The sequence below is a fragment of the Astyanax mexicanus genome, chromosome 25 (genome assembly GCF_023375975.1).
Source record: "Astyanax mexicanus isolate ESR-SI-001 chromosome 25, AstMex3_surface, whole genome shotgun sequence".
Taxonomy (NCBI): Eukaryota; Metazoa; Chordata; class Actinopteri; order Characiformes; family Acestrorhamphidae; genus Astyanax; species Astyanax mexicanus.
Genome location: NC_064432.1, coordinates 11,014,086 through 11,033,916, shown reverse-complemented (window position 1 = coordinate 11,033,916; position 19,831 = coordinate 11,014,086). Strand labels below are relative to the sequence as shown.

At 39.7% G+C, this 19,831-nt stretch overlaps 1 protein-coding gene across 1 annotated transcript in view; it reads right to left on the bottom strand.

Annotated features, from left to right (window-relative positions):
* LOC111189999 (NLR family CARD domain-containing protein 3-like) overlaps nucleotides 1-18,385 on the bottom strand; it is a 41,132-nt gene extending 22,747 nt beyond the window's left edge. The window contains exons 1-4 of the mRNA XM_049472065.1: nucleotides 18,167-18,385; nucleotides 16,803-16,922; nucleotides 9,090-9,227; nucleotides 8,910-9,003 (exon numbers count right to left, since the gene is read on the bottom strand). Of these exons, the coding sequence (XP_049328022.1) occupies nucleotides 8,910-9,003; nucleotides 9,090-9,227; nucleotides 16,803-16,922; nucleotides 18,167-18,385 (571 nt within the window). The remainder of the gene's footprint in view (nucleotides 1-8,909; nucleotides 9,004-9,089; nucleotides 9,228-16,802; nucleotides 16,923-18,166) is intronic.
* Nucleotides 18,386-19,831: the final 1,446 nt, after the last annotated feature.

Below are 19,831 nucleotides of genomic sequence, written 5' to 3'. Positions count from 1 at the left end.
AAGTTGATGTAAAGCATCCATCATTATAAATAGACTGCACAAGTTTGATATGCATGGGATTTATGGGATATTCAAGAAGACTCCTCCCACATCCTCTCAAATCATGTTCTAATTACCTGCAGCTGATTTTCTTGACCCCATTCTATTTATACATATTTTAATATATATAAATATGTAGTGTCCTTACATGTTTTTTTAACATTCTCATGCAGTTTAAATAGAGATTAACCATCAGTATGAAAATCATCATTAATAAACAACAAAACACACATTCCTGATTCCTGGATGTCAGCTTTGGGTAAGACACATGCGGTAGTCACTGAAGATTTCCGGTTTGAAGAAGTAAAAATAACAGATTAAAGAATAGAATTAGATCTTACAATTTTACAATGACAATTATGACAATTACACACAGTCTTGCTTTATGTTAATGAAACTAAACTAAACAAAAATATAATTGTATTGTAAACGGAACTAGACTGCAGTTCCTACAGAAACTGCAAGTGTGATTGCAGTGCTGGCCGGGGTGTCCAAACTTTTGACTAGTAGCTCCATAACACACAGTACTGGAGCTCTGCGGTGTCCAAACTTTTGACCTAATGCTGCTTTATCCCATAGCTGCTCCATACACTCACAGTACTGGAGATCTAGCTGCCGTCCTTCCATGTAGCTGTAGTCCTTTGATGGGCCCCATTCATTCCTATGGGGCAAACTCGTAAGACAATTGTACAAAAACCGCACATTGTATCTTTTCGTGCAGTATATTTTCTGAAAGAAGGCAATAACTTCTATTGACCGTCCAGATTTCGTCTTCGTATATCAAAAATTGTGATGTACACGGGCATGCAAAATTCTCCCCATTCATTTTCAATGGGCAAAGAAGTTTTTACGAAAAACGAAAGTCCGATCGGAAAGCTGTATACAAGCTCTCCATTCCCGATAAGGACGCACGTTTTAGCTCTGGAACGGAGTCGATAAAACTTCGGCCTGAGATAAGCGTACAAAAAACAGGTGGAATAATAAAACGGAATAATAATAAGAAGAAGAAGACTTAAGAAGAACAGCGCCGTGATTGCCTACTGCAATTACACTAATTATTATATAAAACATGACCTTAAAAAGTCCAGTTATCAATAAGTAACTTAAGTACTCAGTTACCTTTGAAACTTGTTTTGATTTCAAGAGAAATGGGGTTCTTATAGGGCTGACATAGTTCTCTTTCTTTGCTTCCTCTTCTCTGGCTGTATTCTGGACACCTAGAAATTGACAAATGTGATTAGAAAATTATATTTCATGCAATCAGCAATCAAATTAAGATTATTAAAAAATATATATAAATTATAAATATCTATAAATTTTGACAATAACTGTAGATTGTTCTAACATAATCCAAATGAACACATTTATATTCAAATTGCTGTTACGACCTGGTCTAGGTCAGCCCGTAACATAGAAAAAAGAGGCCCCCATGCCCTCCTGGTTCCCCAACCACACATACTCCTGTTAGTCAAAAGGTTTAGTTTATTTAACAAATTGTAAAGAATACAAGGCTTAGGTCAAAGGGGAGACAACAGTTAGGGATGAAAGAGAAAATAATAAACAAAACAAAACTAATTTAAAGATTAAGAAAACTAACTTACCTAACAAAGAAAAGAAAATGAAATACAAATCTCTAACCTAACTCCCTAATTAAACAAACCAAGAGAAAACATAGAGAAGTAAACTCTTTCTCCCACTGAGAGAACTTGTAAGAATAAGCTTATTTTCTCTCCACTGAGAGACCAGAAACAACAGTGTTCACACCAAAGAACATGATTTTACCATCAGCTTAGTTCTAACACTTTAACCGGCTACAGACTTTGGATAGACCATGCGGCAGGGAACCAGGAACACACAGGAGCCATGTTGGAAGCCAAGCACCACCCTCGCACTTCCTGTTCCTGTTCTCTTTTATGGTTGGTTCCCCCTGGTGGTGACCAACCAGTTTGGTTAAATGGCATCACGCAGTAACCTGCAGTGGGAAGGCACACTCAAACAGAAAGAAACAAAACAATAATCAGCAATTATGACCTATAGGGTCGTAACAATGCACCAAATACTAATTATTGAAATGTCTTACATGAGATCACTTGACACATTAATAATAGCTAAATAGATGCACTGTATTTATCATTTACCAAAACGGGCTTATGTCACCCCGCTGCTCATTGAGCTCCATTGGCTACCAGTTGATGCTCGCATCAAATTCAAAGCTCTTACAATCGCCTACAAGGTAATGACAGAACAGGCTCCTTCCTACCTGCACTGATCACTCCTGAAAGACTTACGCTACCTCCCGGCCGCTGCGCTCCTCCAATGAACGTCACCTTGCTTTGCCAAACACTCACACAAAGCAATCCAGACTGTTCTCATACAGAGTTCCCCAATGGAGGATAAAACTACCTTCCTCTACCAGAACAGGAGAATCTCTCGCTATCTTTAAGAGACTCCTGAAGACAGAGCTCTTCAAAGAGCACTTACTCTCTTAACACCTCTAACTAACTAACAACTTCTAACCTCATTTCCTTCTTCCCCTCCTTCACTTCTCTATCCCATTATTTCTCTTCAACCTCCTTTAAGCCCTATCTAAAAAATGTTTTACCTTTAACTTATATTACTTTTGTACTTGACCATTGTAAGTCGCTTTGGACAAAAGTGTCTGACAAATGTAATGTAATGTAATGTACTAATTTATTATGTCTGAAAACCATCTACAAGTACCCTTTTTAATAGATCATATTATGTAAATCCATGCTGTATACATCAATAATCAATTGCATATATAATGGCACTATTACGTTTATGATGTGTTTGTAAACAAACCCTTCTTCTTGTATTTTCCACATCAGCAAATTCTCTTAAAAGAGCAATGTGTATGTCCTGGCATGTTGTGACAAAGTCTCGTCGGGCATCGTCTTTGAAAGCGGATTTGTTTAAGATCCCACTGGCTCTTCTCCATAATCCCTTGGGTCTTATTTTCTTTTGTTAAAATTCTGAAAACAAATGGTCATTTATTACAGTAATATATCATACAAATTACAGTAGCATGTGTAAAAAAAATATATACACTGCTCAAAAAAATAAAGGGAACACTCAAATAACACATCCTAGATCTGAATGAATGAAATATTCTCATTGAATACTTTGTTCTGTACAAAGTTTAATGTGCTGACAACAAAATCACACAAAAATCATCAATGGAAATCAAATTTATTAACCAATGGAGGCCTGGATTTGGAGCCACACACAAAATTAAAGTGAAAAAACACACTACAGGCTGATCCAACTTTAATGTAATGTCCTTAAAACAAGTCAAAATGAGGCTCAGTATTGTGTGTGGCCTCCACGTGCCTGTATGACCTCCCTACAACACCTGGGCATGCTCCTGATGAGGTGGCGGATGGTCTCCTGAGGGATCTCCTCCCAGACCTTGGACTAAAGCATCCGCCAACTCCTGGACAGTCTGTAGTGCAACGTGACGTTGGTGGATGGAGCGAGACATGATGTCCCAGATGTGCTCAATCGGATTCAGGTCTGGGGAACGGGCGGGCCAGTCCATAGCTTCAATGCCTTCATCTTGCAGGAACTGCTGACACACTCCAGCCACATGAGGTCTAGCATTGTCCTGCATTAGGAGGAACCCAGGGCCAACCGCACCAGCATATGGTCTCACAAGGGGTCTGAGGATCTCATCTCGGTACCTAATGGCAGTCAGGCTACCTCTGGTGAGCACATGGAGGGTTGTGCGGCCCTCCAAAGAAATGCCACCCCACACCATTACTGACCCACTGCCAAACCGGTCATGCTGAAGGATGTTGCAGGCAGCAAACCGCTCTCCACGGCGTCTCCAGACTCTGTCACGTCTGTCATGTGCTCAGTGTGAACCTGCTTTCATCTGTGAAGAGCACAAGGCACCAGTGGCGAATTTGCCAATCCTGGTGTTCTCTGGCAAATGCCAAGCGTCCTGCACGGTGTTGGGCTGTGAGCACAACCCCCATCTGTGGACGTAGGGCCCTCATACCATCCTCATGTAGTCAGTTTCTAACCGTTTGTGCAGACACATGCACATTTGTGGCCTGCTGGAGGTCATTTTGCAGGGCTCTGGCAGTGCTCCTCCTGTTCCTTCTTGCACAAAGGCGGAGGTAGCGGTCCTGCTGCTGGGTTGTTGCCCTCCTACGGCCTCCTCCACCTCTCCTGGTGTACTGGCCTGTCCCCTGGTAGCGCCTCCAGCCTCTGGACACTACGCTGACAGACACAGCAAACCTTCTTGCCACAGCTCGCATTGATGTGCCATCCTGGATGAGCTGCACTACCTGAGCCACTTGTGTGGGTTGTAGAGTCCGTCTCATGCTACCACGAGTGTGAAAGAACCACCAACATTCAAAACTGACCAAAACATCAGCCAGACAGCATAGGTTCTGAGAAGTGGTCTGTGGTCCCCACCTGCAGAACCACTCCTTTATTGAGTGTGTCTTGCTAATTGCCAATAATTTCCACCTGTTGTCTATTCCATTTGCACAACAGCAGGTGAAATTGATTGTCAATCAGTGTTGCTTCCTAAGTGGACAGTTTAATTTCACAGAAGTTTGATTTACTTGGAGTTATATTGTGTTATTTGAGTGTTCCCTTTATTTTTTTGAGCAGTGTACTTTACCTGGGCAGTCTTTTTTGAAATTTAGGAATTTTTTCTTTGGAAAACTTTTCACAAGCAAGTCCTTTGCCATGCCTTCCCAGGTCACCTAGAAAGAATTTATAAGTATGTCTAAGTCTGGGCCTTTTTAAAGGGGAAAGCACTGCATAATTCATGTGAATATCAGCTGAACATTATATTATATAAAGATATTGTCATATGTGGGACAGGACTCAGACACGCGCAGATACAGATTTGGTTCTTTATTAAAGAATACAGCGGTACAGGAGTAGTCAAAAACAGAAGCAGTAAACAACGAGCAGACAGGAGCCACGTAGACAAAACCATACCAAAAACGGGAACAGTCCAGAGAATCATACACAGGATGGCCAGCAGCAGGGTTATACAAAAAGGCAGAAACGATACACAGTCCAGGTCAAACGAGGTAAATCCAATAACAGAGGAGCAGGCAAAAATCGGCGTCAAAAAAACAAAGAGCAAGTTCAAACACGAAAAAATCAGAGACTAGAGATCAGAAACGCTTTGTAATGAGGTAAGAGCAACAATACTCAGAACAGGTGTGTGCGTGAGGAGCTCTTTTATAGTGCCAGTAATCAGTATTCAGGACTTCCTGGAGGAAGCAGGTGATGTGTCATGTGATAGGGCGTTTGTGTGTGATGTCAGCAGGTGGTGTGTTCTGGGTAGTGTAGTTGGTAGACTGAGAACCTCTGTTAGAGCCAGTGTTGGGAGTAACGGCGTTGAAATTACTAACGCCGTTACTTTTTTTCAGTAACGAGTAATCTAACTAATTACTCTGACTTTAACTATAACGCATTTCCATTTCCGACACCCCGTTACTGCACGTTACTTTAGCCGCTCAATGAACTTTTTTTTTTTTTTACTTCGCTTTGCCCTGGTTAACCCCTCCTCTTTCCGGTGAACTTGAGCTTCTGGTCGCTGTGCCTGTAGGTTTAAGTGGTTTGGCGTGGTGAAGTGAGGCACAGTTGTGACGATTTGCTGCTCTAATCAATTCAGTGATTGCCGTGGACAGGCCAAGTTCCGATTTAAGGAAGTTAAGCTCTTTTTAGCTGCTCCGGTTTTTGTGGTGCTGCTGCTTTCTCTTTTAGAGCTTAGATTCTCTGCCCGAACCCGACCTGACCCGAGGAACGACCCGAAATCGGGCTCTTATTTTTATTTTATATAAAGCTCTAGTGTGATAATCACAATGTTGCTAAATAACCAATTATTATTGTTCACTAAAGCGAACGAAATAGCGAAAACTGAAAGTGAAAAAACATTTGTGTTAACTGAATCTAATAAAAACGCTAATTAAAAGGAAAAAACATAACTATCTCAAACTGTATTTTGTGTTTATAAAACTAACTAAAACGAACTGAAATTACTGATAGAATACCCTAATTTTCGTGTTTAATTTATTTATAAGCGCTGTTGTACAGCGGGCGGTGTTGTGCCGATTCTGTTTGCGAAGCGGAGTCGGATTCAGCAGGGAGAACACGCAAATCTCTCTTTCTCTCTCTCTCACGTTTCTTAGATTGATCTCTCTGATGAGATGTGTGGAAACTAATAAAAACTAGCAAGCCCATCCTAAAAACAAATAATAAAACAGAAAAAATAAAAACAAAATAAAATTAAACTATAATAAAAATGAAAAATTCCCTTTTGGTGAAGCTGTTATATTAATACCGTTTTAACGGTCATTAGATTGTTGTTTTTTTTCATTATTTTGTTTTGTTTATATATACATATTTCCTTTGAGTGTGGCTTGTTTTTTTTTTTTATTTCATCCCCAGACGCGTTTTTCCGTTTTTTTCCTTTTTTTCAGTATTACAAGTTTTAGTAATTTTCTTTGGTTGTGTGGAGAATTTCGTTGTTTTTTATTTTTATTCGTTAGATTATATTTTTGTCAACATTTTGGGTTTATTTTCGTTTGTTATTTTTCTAATAATAATAGTAAATACATAATTGATTTCCTTTTTTTTGACGGGCGAATAATAAAAGTAACGCGATAGTTACTTTTACTGGTAACTGGTTACTTTTATAGTGGAGTAACTCCGTTAGTAACTCAGTTACCTTTTTGGAGTAGTAACGAGTAACTATAACTAATTACTTTTTCAAAGTAACATGCCCAACACTGGTTAGAGCTGAGTGTGGGAGAAACAGGAGCGCTTTCAGCACCAGACGTGACAGATATATCCTACCCAGCATCATACTTGTCCAAAGGGCTGCATGAGGCAAGAAGTTTGTAGCCAGGGAATCGATGAACGTCTTGGAATAGTACTCATTGGGAGGCCCTTCTAGGTCTAGGGGTGCACTATTAACGACCTGAAATGTCTGAGAAGCATGTCATCCAGGTCTGCCAATGAGCTCGCGTAAGTCAAAAGATCAAATGTGTGCATGGCCAACTTGTAATGACTGGGTACACTAAGGAAGAAATGGACAGCAAAAGTCTTCTACAGTGCCTTTCCCAGTTACTATGTTGAAGTACTTCAGGAGCAAATCATTGAGGTTTGTTTGGCAAAATACTTGTGACATCACTCGTTTTGTGCTTCTGTGTCCATGAAGTCTGACATGATCAGTTTGAAATGAACTAAGGTTAACACTACTTGGATGGTCCATTTTATGGCCTTGTTGATGCTCAACTGACATTCAACTAACACTGAATTGAATGTGCATTAATTTTAACTTAACCCTATGTTAAATGTAAATGATTTAAAATAGAACCTAACCGTATACCTAACCCTAACCTTAACCCTTAATCAAGCCTATAACCTAACCCTTACCCTAAGCTTAACCTAAACTTAAAATCTAACCCTAAACCCAATCCCAAAATATTAAGATAAGCGTTTGGGTTAGAGTTGAATGTCAGGTTATATTTAATAGAGAATCATTTACTTTCACCTTTTAGTTCATTTGCATTTAATAGACATGTAGTCGAATGTTAGTTGAAAGCCAGTTGAGCATCAAATAGGCCATCAAATGGACCATCCAAGTAAAGTGTTACTGAACTAAGAAAATACCATACAGACGCAGTCGTGTGGTCACATATCACATATGTTTCTAAAGGGAAAGGAGGAGAGCCTTTACTTTGGTTTCTCACTACAAGCTCATAAACATAGAAGGGTCCTGAGCTGTGTTTTGTTTTCCTTAGAATGCTCCCTGTTGCATCCAGATACACAATATCCTCTTTTGAACGTCTGTGGAAAATGTCAATGCTTTTCTTGGACCAGAGCATTACCCCTTTGGGGAGCAGGGATACTTTTTGTAGCACTTCACAAGGTCATCATTTTCTGAAGACTTCTCAAAACTTCATTCTGATGTTTCCTCTTTTTGTTTCTTTGTCTCCAGGAGATAAGACTTTAAAACACCAGGAGTTGGAGCTTCAACCCTGCATCCAGACTCAAGTACATGCATGTTTGGCATGTTTTCTAGATACAGAGCTCTTGGAAGCTTGTTAACAAGCTGCTGACTTATTCTGATTTGTTCTTCTGTTCCGACAGGTCGGCTTATTTATTTATTTTTTATAATTTTATTTCAAATTTTTCCCATTTTCTCAACCCACTCGTTAGGACTCCCCCTATCACTAATAATGCCCCAACACACCAGAAGGGTGAAGACTAACACATGCTTCCTCAGATACATGTTAAGTCAGCCACCGCTTCTTTTCGAGCTGCTGCTGATGCAGCTTGGCCGAGCAGCCAGCGCGCTCGGAGGAAAGCGCAGCGACTCGGTTCTGATACATCAGCTCACAGACGCCCTGTGCTGCAGATATCACCCTAGGAGTGATGTGGGAAGAGAGCCCCATCTACCCACCTGGAGGGAGCAAGGCCAATTTTGCTCCCTCTGAGCGCCGACAGCTTGATGGAAAAGCTGCATGAGTTTTGCTGTGCACCACTATTTCCCCTCTGAAGAACACATGTGCTTTAGGTGTAGCTTCACTGTACACAACAACATCTACTTCAACTGGGCAGTCACTGAATGTACAATACCCTGAGCATTTAAAAAGGGATGCGTTCCTTTTTGATCCAATGACTTTAACTCTGTGGCCTAGTAATGCAAAACTGCAACATGGGTGTACAGATTGAATGCCTTTTGCAAAAATATTTGTCCATTGCAATCCCTTAAAGTGATTTTTTTTTTTGTAGATTTCTCCAAGCTGAGTGTGGAATGAAAAGGAATGTTGGAGGTGATGGAAGATGCTGGGTAAAGAATTCCTGCTTACTGTCATCACTGACATCCTCCTCCTGCCCATCCTCCTGCTCCTGCACATCCTCCTCCTCCTGCCCATCTTTCCCCACTTGGATGTCTTCCACCTCCTGTACATTATCATCTTCCATCTGCCTTTTCCCTTCTGTACATGTACCACTTCCTCCACATTTTCTTTCTCTGGCACATCTTTTACCACATGTACATCTTCCACCTCCTGCATATCAGTATTCTGCTGCACATCCTCCTCTTCCTGGATGTCTTCCACCTTTTGCGCATCTTTTACCTCCTGCACATCTCTCACATTCTTCACAGCTTCTCCTGTAACTGATTCCTAAGAATATAAAACAACATTAATATCAAGTTCATTACTCTTGTAGTTGAAATGCATGTATAGTGCTTACAGTATATTGTAGTTCTTGATGTTTGGAATAGCCTAACAGATTTCCCTTTTATAATTTTTATTGCTATACCCTGGTTGCTTCAAAACATTTTATGAGGAAGAACATGACAGGAAAAAATACATTTGCATATTACACCTATAGAAATTGTTATATACAAGGTTTGACCTGTACCTTACAGTGGCTGAAGTGTTCTCTTCTTAGTCTGTACCTATTTGTTGATGTATTGAGTACTCCTAGGGCTGTGCACAGCCCTGCCCAAAAGCCATGATCTTTCAGTGGAGATTCACATTTTCTATGCTGTCTTGATGAGCTCAGAATCAAGTGAATCCGCTTGGAAATATCTTCTAAAGAAATCTTCAATTTCCTGCTCTGTTGAGTCAAAAATACAATGTTTTTATATGTGGCATTTCTTTAATGGCATTAATTTTAAATCACACACAAACACACATAAAACATGTACTAAATGCAATTAAATACCATTTCCAAATGTTTTGAATGTGATTGTTCTAGGGGAAATATTAAATAAAGGCATTAAAACATAAAATAAAACTACCTAATATAAAGTATAATAACATGATAAAGTAGCTTAATTATAAAGGAATGTTAGTAAATATTTGCTTAGTAAATACAATTTAATGATTAATGATAAACCAAACAGATACTCGGCCAGGTGTGAGCGTGAGCATGGTCCTTATATACTGAGGGCAATCCATACTGGGGACTTCCTGGAGGTGTCATGCGGTGTGTCATGTGATCGGGAGTGAGCGTGATGTCATGGTGTGGTGCGTTCTGGGTATTGTAGTTGGAATCTTAGAAATCGCAGATAGAGCTGGGTGTGGGAGACATAGGAGCGCTTTCAGCACCAGACATGACAATTAACTTTAATTTCCTTGCTGTCATTAAAGTGTAATCACAGTAAAAGTGCGTCATACAAAATAGTAACTACTCGTTTACAATGTTTATGCTAAAACAAGGCAGAAATATTTTTTACATTTAAAAAAAAACTTTTTTAATTGTATGACTAACATATTCAATGATAAAATGATCATAAAAATCTGGCAATAGTGTATAAAAAGAAATAACTCACCTTTTCTTCTTGTTTGGATCCATGATACTTATGTTTTTTCCTGATTTCAACAATTTGTCACTACAGGTTTATTATGTAACAGTAAATAAAAGAAATTAACTGTCTGGAAGAGTTCTGGAAGGACTTTACCTGTTGATGGCCCTAAGCACATGGACTAAACCAAACATTGGGGTAACATCCCTCCACTAAAAAAGCCCAGTTTTTTTTATATTACTAGCCCATTAGTTACAAAAACGGGATGCATAAAAGTTAATAATTAAAAAAAAATGTAGTTATAAATCTGAAGTTTAAAATGATTTTTTATCTGGTTTTATCTAGGTACAGTTTGGAGTTTCCCCCCTCTAAACAGGGGGAGAGAAATCCTGTCACCTAAAGGGGTGTTACCAATTAGAGTTGTCATAGCAACCTGGCCTAGACGACCTGACCTGAAGACAGTGGAAAGATACTGCCTTTGGTGGAATAAAGTGAATGGAGTGGAGTAATGTTAAGCAACAGGCAACAAGATTACGCCATGCAAAAAACTCACCACACATAATGCACAAAACATTTTACAGTTTTATTTACCATTAAACTGCACAAACATTAAAAGTAATACTAGTAGAAAAACTTAATTATAATATTGCAACCGCATGGCTCCAAGATCCTACAGTCATATCACTTGACACGTATATAGGTACTAGTATGGAATATGTCTGGTTTAGATTCAAAGAACTCCAAAATCTGTTTTGTGAGAAAATAATTAGACACTTTTTCTAGGTTTGGTATCCAATTATTCCAAAATGATACAGTAATATCACTTGATTAGAATATAATTAATAGTATGGCATGTGTTCTTCAAGGTTTGCTTGGTGACATTGGAAAACAAATAGATTTTTTGGTTTTATAGCACTCCAAAATCTAGTTTATGCCCAACCAAATAGACATTTTCCCTAAGTTCGGTATCCAGTTACTCCAAAATTATACAGTAATATCGCTTGTTACTCATGCCATTAATAGTCTGGAATGTGTTCTTCATAACTTTATTGGTTTCATTAGATTAAACTTTGATATGCTGGGTTTATGGGACTCCAAAACTTGGTTTATGCACAACTGAATAGACATTTTATCTAAGTTTAGTATCCAGTTACTCCAAAATGCTACAGTAAAATCACTTCATATGCAAGTCATTAATAGTATTGAATGTGTTCTTTAACGTTTTCTTTGAGTCTTTGGATAACAATGTAATTTGCTGGTTTTATAGCACTCCAAAACAGGGTTTAAGCACAACCGAATAGACATTTTATCTACGTTTGGTATCCAATTACTCTGAAATGGTACAGTAATATCACCTGATACTTGTGTCAATGATAGAACAGAATGTGTTCTTCAAGACTGTCTTGGTGGTAATTGGATATCCAATTACTCCAAAATGATACAGTAATATCACTTGATATGCAAGTCATTAAAAGTATGGAATGTGTTCAAGGTTTTCTTGGTGGCACTGTATAACAATTTGATTTGCTGGTTTTAAAGAAGACCAAAATCTGGTTTGTGCACAACTGAATAGAATTTTTTTCTAAGTTTGGTATCCAGTTACTCCAAAATAATACAGTAATATGACTTATTTCTCACCTCATTAATATTATGGGATGTGTTCTTCAAGTCTGTATTGGTTTCATTGAATAACAATTTGATTTGCTGGTTTTATAGGACTCCGAAATGTGGTTTATGCAAAAGCGAATCAACATTTTTTCTAAGTTTGATATTCAATTACCCCAAAATGATACAGTAATATCACTTGTTACTCATGTCTTTAATAGTATGTAATGTGTTGTTCAAGGCTGTCTTGGTGGCATTGGATAACAATTTGATTTGCTGGTTTTACAGGACTCTGAAATGTGGTTTATGCACAACCGAATAGACATTTTTCCTAAGTTTGGTATCCAATTACTCCAGAATGATACAGTAAAATCGCTTGATATGCAAGACATTAATAGTATGGACGGTATTCTTTAAGGATAGCATGGTCTGATTTAATAACAATTGGATATTTTTGGTTTTATAGCACTCCGAAATCTCAGACATTTGTGGTATCCAATTACTCCAAAATGATACAGTAATATCACTGCTAACATATATTTTGGGATACATGAGAATAAGATCTTTAAAAATGTAGTGCTGTTATATGATAACAATTTGATTTGCTTATTTAATATGACTCCAAACATTTCCAAAACGTTACACTGTTCTACAGATAAGCAGCAGTCTTTCTGGTGTATATTTGCTGATTAGACCTCGTTAATTCATGTTTATTTAGCTGTAAAACTAGTTTCTGTTCCATTTTCATTCTCTACACGAGAAGCGCGACTTGTCCCAGCGCTGAAAGTGACGTCACAAGGTTGGTTCTCCAACGGCTAACTAACATAAAGTATTAGCCTTCAGTAACTTAGTTACTCAATGGAAAATAAAATCCAAACCAAAAATCGCCACTTTTGTATTGCCCCTGGGTGTAGTAAAATTTTATAGGGTGAAGAATGAGAAAAAGATTCACTTTTACTTTCCTGTCTTGCCTCTTAACCAGACAGCTGTTCTTCGGCAGTGGCTAGCGGCACTGAAGCGTGATAATCCTCCGGTTAGCCGCAATGCTAGGGGTAAGTAGCGAGCACTTTCTAGGCGAGAACTATGTGGGGGAGAGGGTTTTTTGAGTCAGGAGCATTAGTCGTTTACCAAAGCTGAAGTCCGGTGCGTTTTTCGTCCGTTTTTTATTTTTTCCTCTGACCAGCTGGGATGTACAGACTGTCCGACTGAGGGTACTATAAAAGCAGCAGCTGTGAGCCGCACGGACAGAGTCAAACGATGCGCCCACCCAGCAGAGCAGCAAGTGGTACCGAAAGTCTAAATAAGCTGAAAGTTAAAAGATAACATAGCTAGCGTTAGCTACGTATCTAGCTATCTTACCATAGCTAGCCAACGCTAGCTAACGCTAACTAGATGAAGCTAGCTACCCAGCAAGCCTTCTAACCTTCAAACTGAATGGTTTATCAACCAAATAGCGCCTGCTTGTTTCAAGATCAACTTAAATCATGTACGTTTCATTCAGTCTTAATGAACTCTGGACTTCTCTGGACATTCTAAATACCTAAATGTATATAAACAAGCTAGTTAACTGGATGGCAGTACCTGCTGTTGACGGGCTGCAGGGTTTCTGCACGGACCTTAGAAAGAGCAGAGACACCTCCAAAACGTCTCGCTCTCAGAAAAGCATCTAAAAATTTCTGCTCAGGTTTATGCAGGAAAGATCTCTGAGCAAATGGTCCACGTTAGCCTAGTTCAGCTTCGTCTTCATCAATCTCGACAAACAACAAGCTCTTTTCCTTCTACTTCTTCTTCCTTCTTGAGGTTTTATGGCCGTTGCCTAACCAAATACCGGTGCATTACCGCCACCCATTGAACTCGAGTAAGGAGCAAGACTTCAGGATAGTGCACAGCAAGAGTTTAAATTAATAAACTAAAAAAACAACATATTATTCAGATCAAATGAAGCAACTCAATGTTATAAAAAAATAAAAAATAAAAGAACTTGTTTATGTACCCAGCCCATACCTAAGTCACTTGACAGTAAATCTTTCATAAATATATCTGTGTGCCCCTTAGTCATGAGTGAATCAACTAAATCCAGACTGTTCTCATATAGAGTTCCCCAATGGTGGAACAAACTACCTTCCACTACCAGATCAGGAGAATCTCGCAAACTCATGAAGACAGAGCTCTTCAAAGAGCACTTTCTCTCCTAACACCTCTAACTAACTACTTCTAACCTCATTTCCTTTTTCCCCTCCTGCACCCCTCTATCCCAATACTTCCCTTTGACCTCCTTTAGGCCCTATATAAAGATGTTTTTACCTTTAAACTTCTATTACTTTTGTACCTCACTATTGTAAGTCGCTTTGGACAAAAGCATCTGCCAAATGTAATGTAACGTAAAGTAAAGTAAATTCTGCCTTTGCTCTGAGTATTGTTTACAATACAAAAGGACATGTTCAGGCATCTCTTCTTGTGAGCAATGCTGACAAAGCCCTGTGTAGTCATGCTTTTGTATAAGACGTAGTGATGCATTTAATAAAGTGTGCCCTATCTGAAGTCGGGTAATGACCACTTCAGATCTACGGCAGTATCCCCCAACCGAGGCAGCCCTCAGGGGCGGGGTTATTCAAATGAGTAGGCTGTCTCTCCACAGTCTTTCTCCCTCCTCTGGTCTCTACTGCACAGAATCGGGTTTCGGGATCGCCAACATGGTGGAAGATTTTGGCTTCATATTCATTGAATGAATGGGAACAGCAACACGACGTCCATCTTTTTTTTACAGTCTCTGATTAGAACAGAGATCATTAAGGCCACCTGAAGCCAATAACGCGTCATCAGCCTCAGCTGTGGCACCGTCTTTAAAAAGGCGAGCTTCCAGCAGACTGATGTCGCAGACTTCATGCCCTGTGACCGGCAAATGGTAGCTCCACGGTGCAAAGCTGAAAAGAAAAAATAAAAGAGAGCCTGCTAGGCTAAAAAGACAGAAAGAAAGAAAAAAATTAAAAAAGCCTGCAAGGTTGAAAAGAAAAGAAATAACAGAAAGCTTGCAAAGCTGAGAGAAAAGAAAAAAGAAAGCCTTCAAGGCTGAAAAGAAAGAAAGAAAAAATAAAAGAAAGACTGCAAGGCTGAAAAGAAAAGAAATAAAAGAAAGCTTGCAAAGCTGAAAAGAAGAAATAAATAAATTAATTAATAAAAAGAAGCTTGCAAGGCTGAAAAGGGAAAAAGAAAACAAAAGAAAAGAACAGAAAATAAAAGAAAGCTTGCAAGGCGAAAAAGAGAAGATAAGGGAAAGCCTGCAAGGCTTAAAAGGAAGGAAAAATTTTTAATTTTCTTGATTTCTGTTTCTACAGTCTTCATTTTATTTCAAACAGAGGCATTATTTATTTAGCTTTGTCGCGCCGAAAAGGCGTTCTCTTGCTTATTTTCCCCTTTTTCTTTATGCACACATTCCCTTTATTAATAAAGAAGAAAGATACAAAAAATTATAGTACAACCCTTTTGGTTATATCTCTGCACTTGGCTCCTCCCACACCCCTACCATGACAGGGGAACAGTAAGATCACAGGTCTGATGTTTCAAGCATTGTTTAGCCATCTTGTCCACTATTTCATTTCCTGCCAGTCCAACATGTGCCGGAACCCACAGAAATCTAACCAGAACTCGCTGCATTTGGAGCTTAAATAGCATATGATTGACTTCAAGAATTAAGTCTGGCCTACATGTGGATTGTCCAGTTTGAACGCTTTGCAAGGCAGCCAAAGAGTCAGAACATACCAACAAACCCAAAGGACATGTCTCCTTGGCCCAATGCAAAGCCAGAAGGATAGCCACTAGTTCAGTTATAAATACAGATATATCATTGGTTAGCCTTTTGCCACTGAAAATGTGTAATTCAGGGAAAAAAACGGCTGCTGATGTCATCCCTGAAGAAGGATGTTCAGAGCCTTCTGTATAAACTTGTAGCATACCATAGTATGACTGGTTTAAGTGCCTCCCAACTATACCAGAGGTGCTCTACTGGTCATCTACAGCAGTGGTTCCCAACCTATGGGTCGCGACCCAACCTATGGGTCGCCAAAGATCCACGATGGGTCGCGAAGCCCTCTTGATTTTAAGGGGTTTAATTTTAATACTATATATAGTCTAGGGTAAGCAAAATTCGCCGCGCTGCGCTCTCTCTGTCTCTCTCTCTCTGGCGCGCGCGGGCGCTCTCAGCCCCAGCGCGGAGCTGAATTCAGCGCGAGGCTGAATATAATAATATAATAATATAAGAATATAAAACTCAGTTTAGTTAAATAAATGAAAATGAGTGAGGGCCTGTAAAGTTAATCAATTATTGTCCAATATTTGGACAGGTTGAGGTTTTGGTGAGCTGTTTTACTGATTTGAAACTGAAACTGAAACTGATATTATTCTTTTTTTTGTTGTTTGTTTTTATTTTATATAAATTATTTTTTATTCATTTTAAAGAGTTGTATTATTTTATTGATCTAATTATTTTTTTTCTTCATAAGATAAAAATTCCTTATGTTTTATGTATCAATTTTTCCTTTTTTACGTGTTTATTTTATTCATCTATAGTAAATGTCAGTTTTTATTTGTCATTTCTAACCCCCCCCCCCACCCCCCCACCCCAACCCAATTATACACTTACATCTTTTACATTTGGGGGGGGGGGGGGGTATGTTGGGTCACCAAAGCTTACAATGGTAAAAATATGTGTCCCTGAAGAAAAAGGTTGGGAACCACTGATCTACAGCACGCATACGCTCATGTAGCGTTATGTCATCATTAGGTTCAGGAAACATCCATGGTGATATCACTGCTCTAGGCACTGTAGCACACAGATCCGTACCCCAGACACCCAGTTCTGCTGCCTCTCTAGCACACACACAGCCAAAACTTCTAGGAGTACAATGATGTTGATGTAAACAATCATGCGTAATGGGTACCACAGGTTGATTTTCCTCATGGCCTGTAACAGAGGTCCAATATACTGTGGATAATGCCAATCTACGCAACTGTAAGGGTAATTCCCCAGAAGACTTCACCGCTCCACAACACAAACGCAGCGCCTGAGCTTGAACTCGGTCCAAAATTGCCAGATTAGTCTTGGCAGCAGATCTATATGCTATGCAACCATAGTCAAAAACTGACCGCACCAATGCTCTATAGATATAAAGGAGTGAAGGTCGGTTAGCCCCCCAGTCACATCCTGACAAGCACTTCATAACATTAAGGGCCCTTTTACACTTATCTAGTATCTTGTTAATATGAATATTCCATGTTAGCTTGGAATCCATCCACATACCTAAGAACTTGACCACCTTGACTTGTTCTATTTCCAAACCATACAACTTCAGACCAAGGGTAGTTGGCGTCCGACGATTTGAAAAGCAGATAGCCTGCGATTTTGATGCCAATGATCGGAAGCCCCAGCTATTAGCCCAATGCTCTACTTTGGTCAATGCCTCTTGCATCTTCTTCAACATCTTCTTTAAAACAAACAGGAGATTACTACCCCTTTTTCACAAGGCCCCATTGTCTGCATAAGGTGACTTGGCTACACCTGAGCCAACCGAAAAGAAAATATCATTAATCATCACATTAAAAAATAGAGGGCTAGATACACTACCCTGTGGAGTCCCATTTTCTATGCAGTAAACTCCTGATTGTGCTTGCCCCACCCTCACTTGCAACATCCTTTTACTGAAAAATTCCAAAATCCAGTTATATAGCCTCCCTCCAACCCCCACCTTATCCAGTTTAATAAGCAAGCCCTCAGTCCATAACATATCATACGCCTTTTCTATATCTAAAAATACAACCATCACTACTTCTTTATACAATTGCGCTTTTCTTAGCTCAGATTCCAGACACAACACTGGGCCCATTGTCATCCTACCTTGTCTAAAGCCACTCTGATAGTTTACAAAACCATTTCGTGCCTCAAGATAATAAGTCAGTCTGTCTGTTAACATACGCTCCATGCACTTACTTACATGAGACGTGAGTGAAATAGGCCTATATCCTGCTAGACTAGATAAGTCTTTACCAGGCTTACCTATAGGTACTACCACCGCCAACTTCCATGCTGCCTTACAATGTATTATAAAACTCTATAATTACAAAAAGAGATGCATCTGATAAATGCTTAAACATATCATAGCACACATAATCTTTCCCAGGTTATGTGTGACCAGATTTCGCAATTGCTACCTTCAGTTCCTGTAGCGTGAACTCCGTGTCCAGTACACCACTAAAATCCTCTTTCCGAGACAGAACTCCAGGATATTGAGAACGAACACTTTCCCGGAACTGTTGCATAGTGTCACTTAAATTAGCCGAGCTATGGATCTTTGCAAACTCCTGCGCTAACATCTCTGCCTTATCAGCATCGGTCACTGCCTCAGTAACGCAGCTTTGCAATACCGGCATATTATTCTCTCTTCTTATTCCCCTTATTTTCTTAATGATGTGCCATAAATCACATACTGAAACATCATATCCAATGGTGCTACAGAACGTTCTCCAATAGGACCATTTCGCCCCTTTAACAGTTCTCCTTACCTCTGCTTGAGCCTTTCTATAAGTCACCAGATCGCAAAATAACAGCGACCTCTGAACCTGTCTTAGAGCTGCATTGCGGAGCTTCACTGCCTTAGAGCACTGTTCTGTCCACCAAGGAACAGCTTTCCTCCCTGTGGGCTGCTTTTTAAAGGAACTGACTCTTCCGCAGATCTTTACAAAATCATACACAACTTGTTAATATACTCATCAACATCATCAGAATTAACCTGCTGTTTGAGCCTATCATCACAAATCACAGAAAAATTCTTCCAATTAGCTTTAGGCTGTCCCATCCCTGAACACTTTCAGTCGTACAGCCTCTAGCACACTAGCGACTTCTTGATTTGATCCATTGTAATATCAAGGGGGACCCCAGTTATCACTCCCTTCAGCCTTACTGCCTCTCTGAACAAGCTTGCAGATAGCGATTTTCCACCCAGGCTTGTAAGTTTTAATGCTTTATCACGCTGTCGTGCATCTTTACAGGTAATCAATACCTTACCATCTCAGACATCCCAAGTTGCAAAAGTTGATTTCAGGCAGGTTACCCTACCACCGAACAGACTCTTTGCAGAGAACAGGCCAATCAGAACCCTCTCTGTTTTCTCTCTCTCCTTCCCACACGCGATTAGAGAAAAAAAGTCACCTGTGTGCGCGTTTGGGGCACTCGTTCTGAATTCCGTGACTCGCGGGCATCAGGGAGCCACTACCGAAATGCGGGAGATTCCCGCAGCTTCAGGGAGACTTGATTTGTCTGCCATCTCTCAAGATCTTTGCTGCAGCCAGATCACCCACAGCTTTCCTAAGCTCACTCTTTAATCTTATTGGATTTAATGGAGTCCCAGATTCAGTTCCAAACTTAAGAAGAACTGTATACTGTGCTACATGCTCCTCCTTCCTACACTTGACATGCGTAGGAAGCTCCTGACTCTCTCTCATGATCAGATAATCTCCTACCTTTCTTAATTCCAGCAGTTTGCCACGCTCCTCCACCATCCCACGACCCGCTCTTTATCCCAAACATTTCCAACTCACTCCCTTCTTCCTTCCATCTCCACTCCTTCCAGGTGAGCTACCAGCTCTTTTCCTAAACCGTGACCGCTAGCTATGTACCTGGGCTCATCAACCAACCAACCTCGTGATGTAACCAGTGCTGCACGGGCAAAATGGTGGCGCACTAGCGCAAACGTAACAAACATATATATGTTACAATTTAGTGTGTAAACATTTTAGATAAAAAAATCCCCTCCCAAATAAATTCCATTATATTTAATCCCTTGGAAAACTTGTACGAACTGAAATGTTTCATGTCCA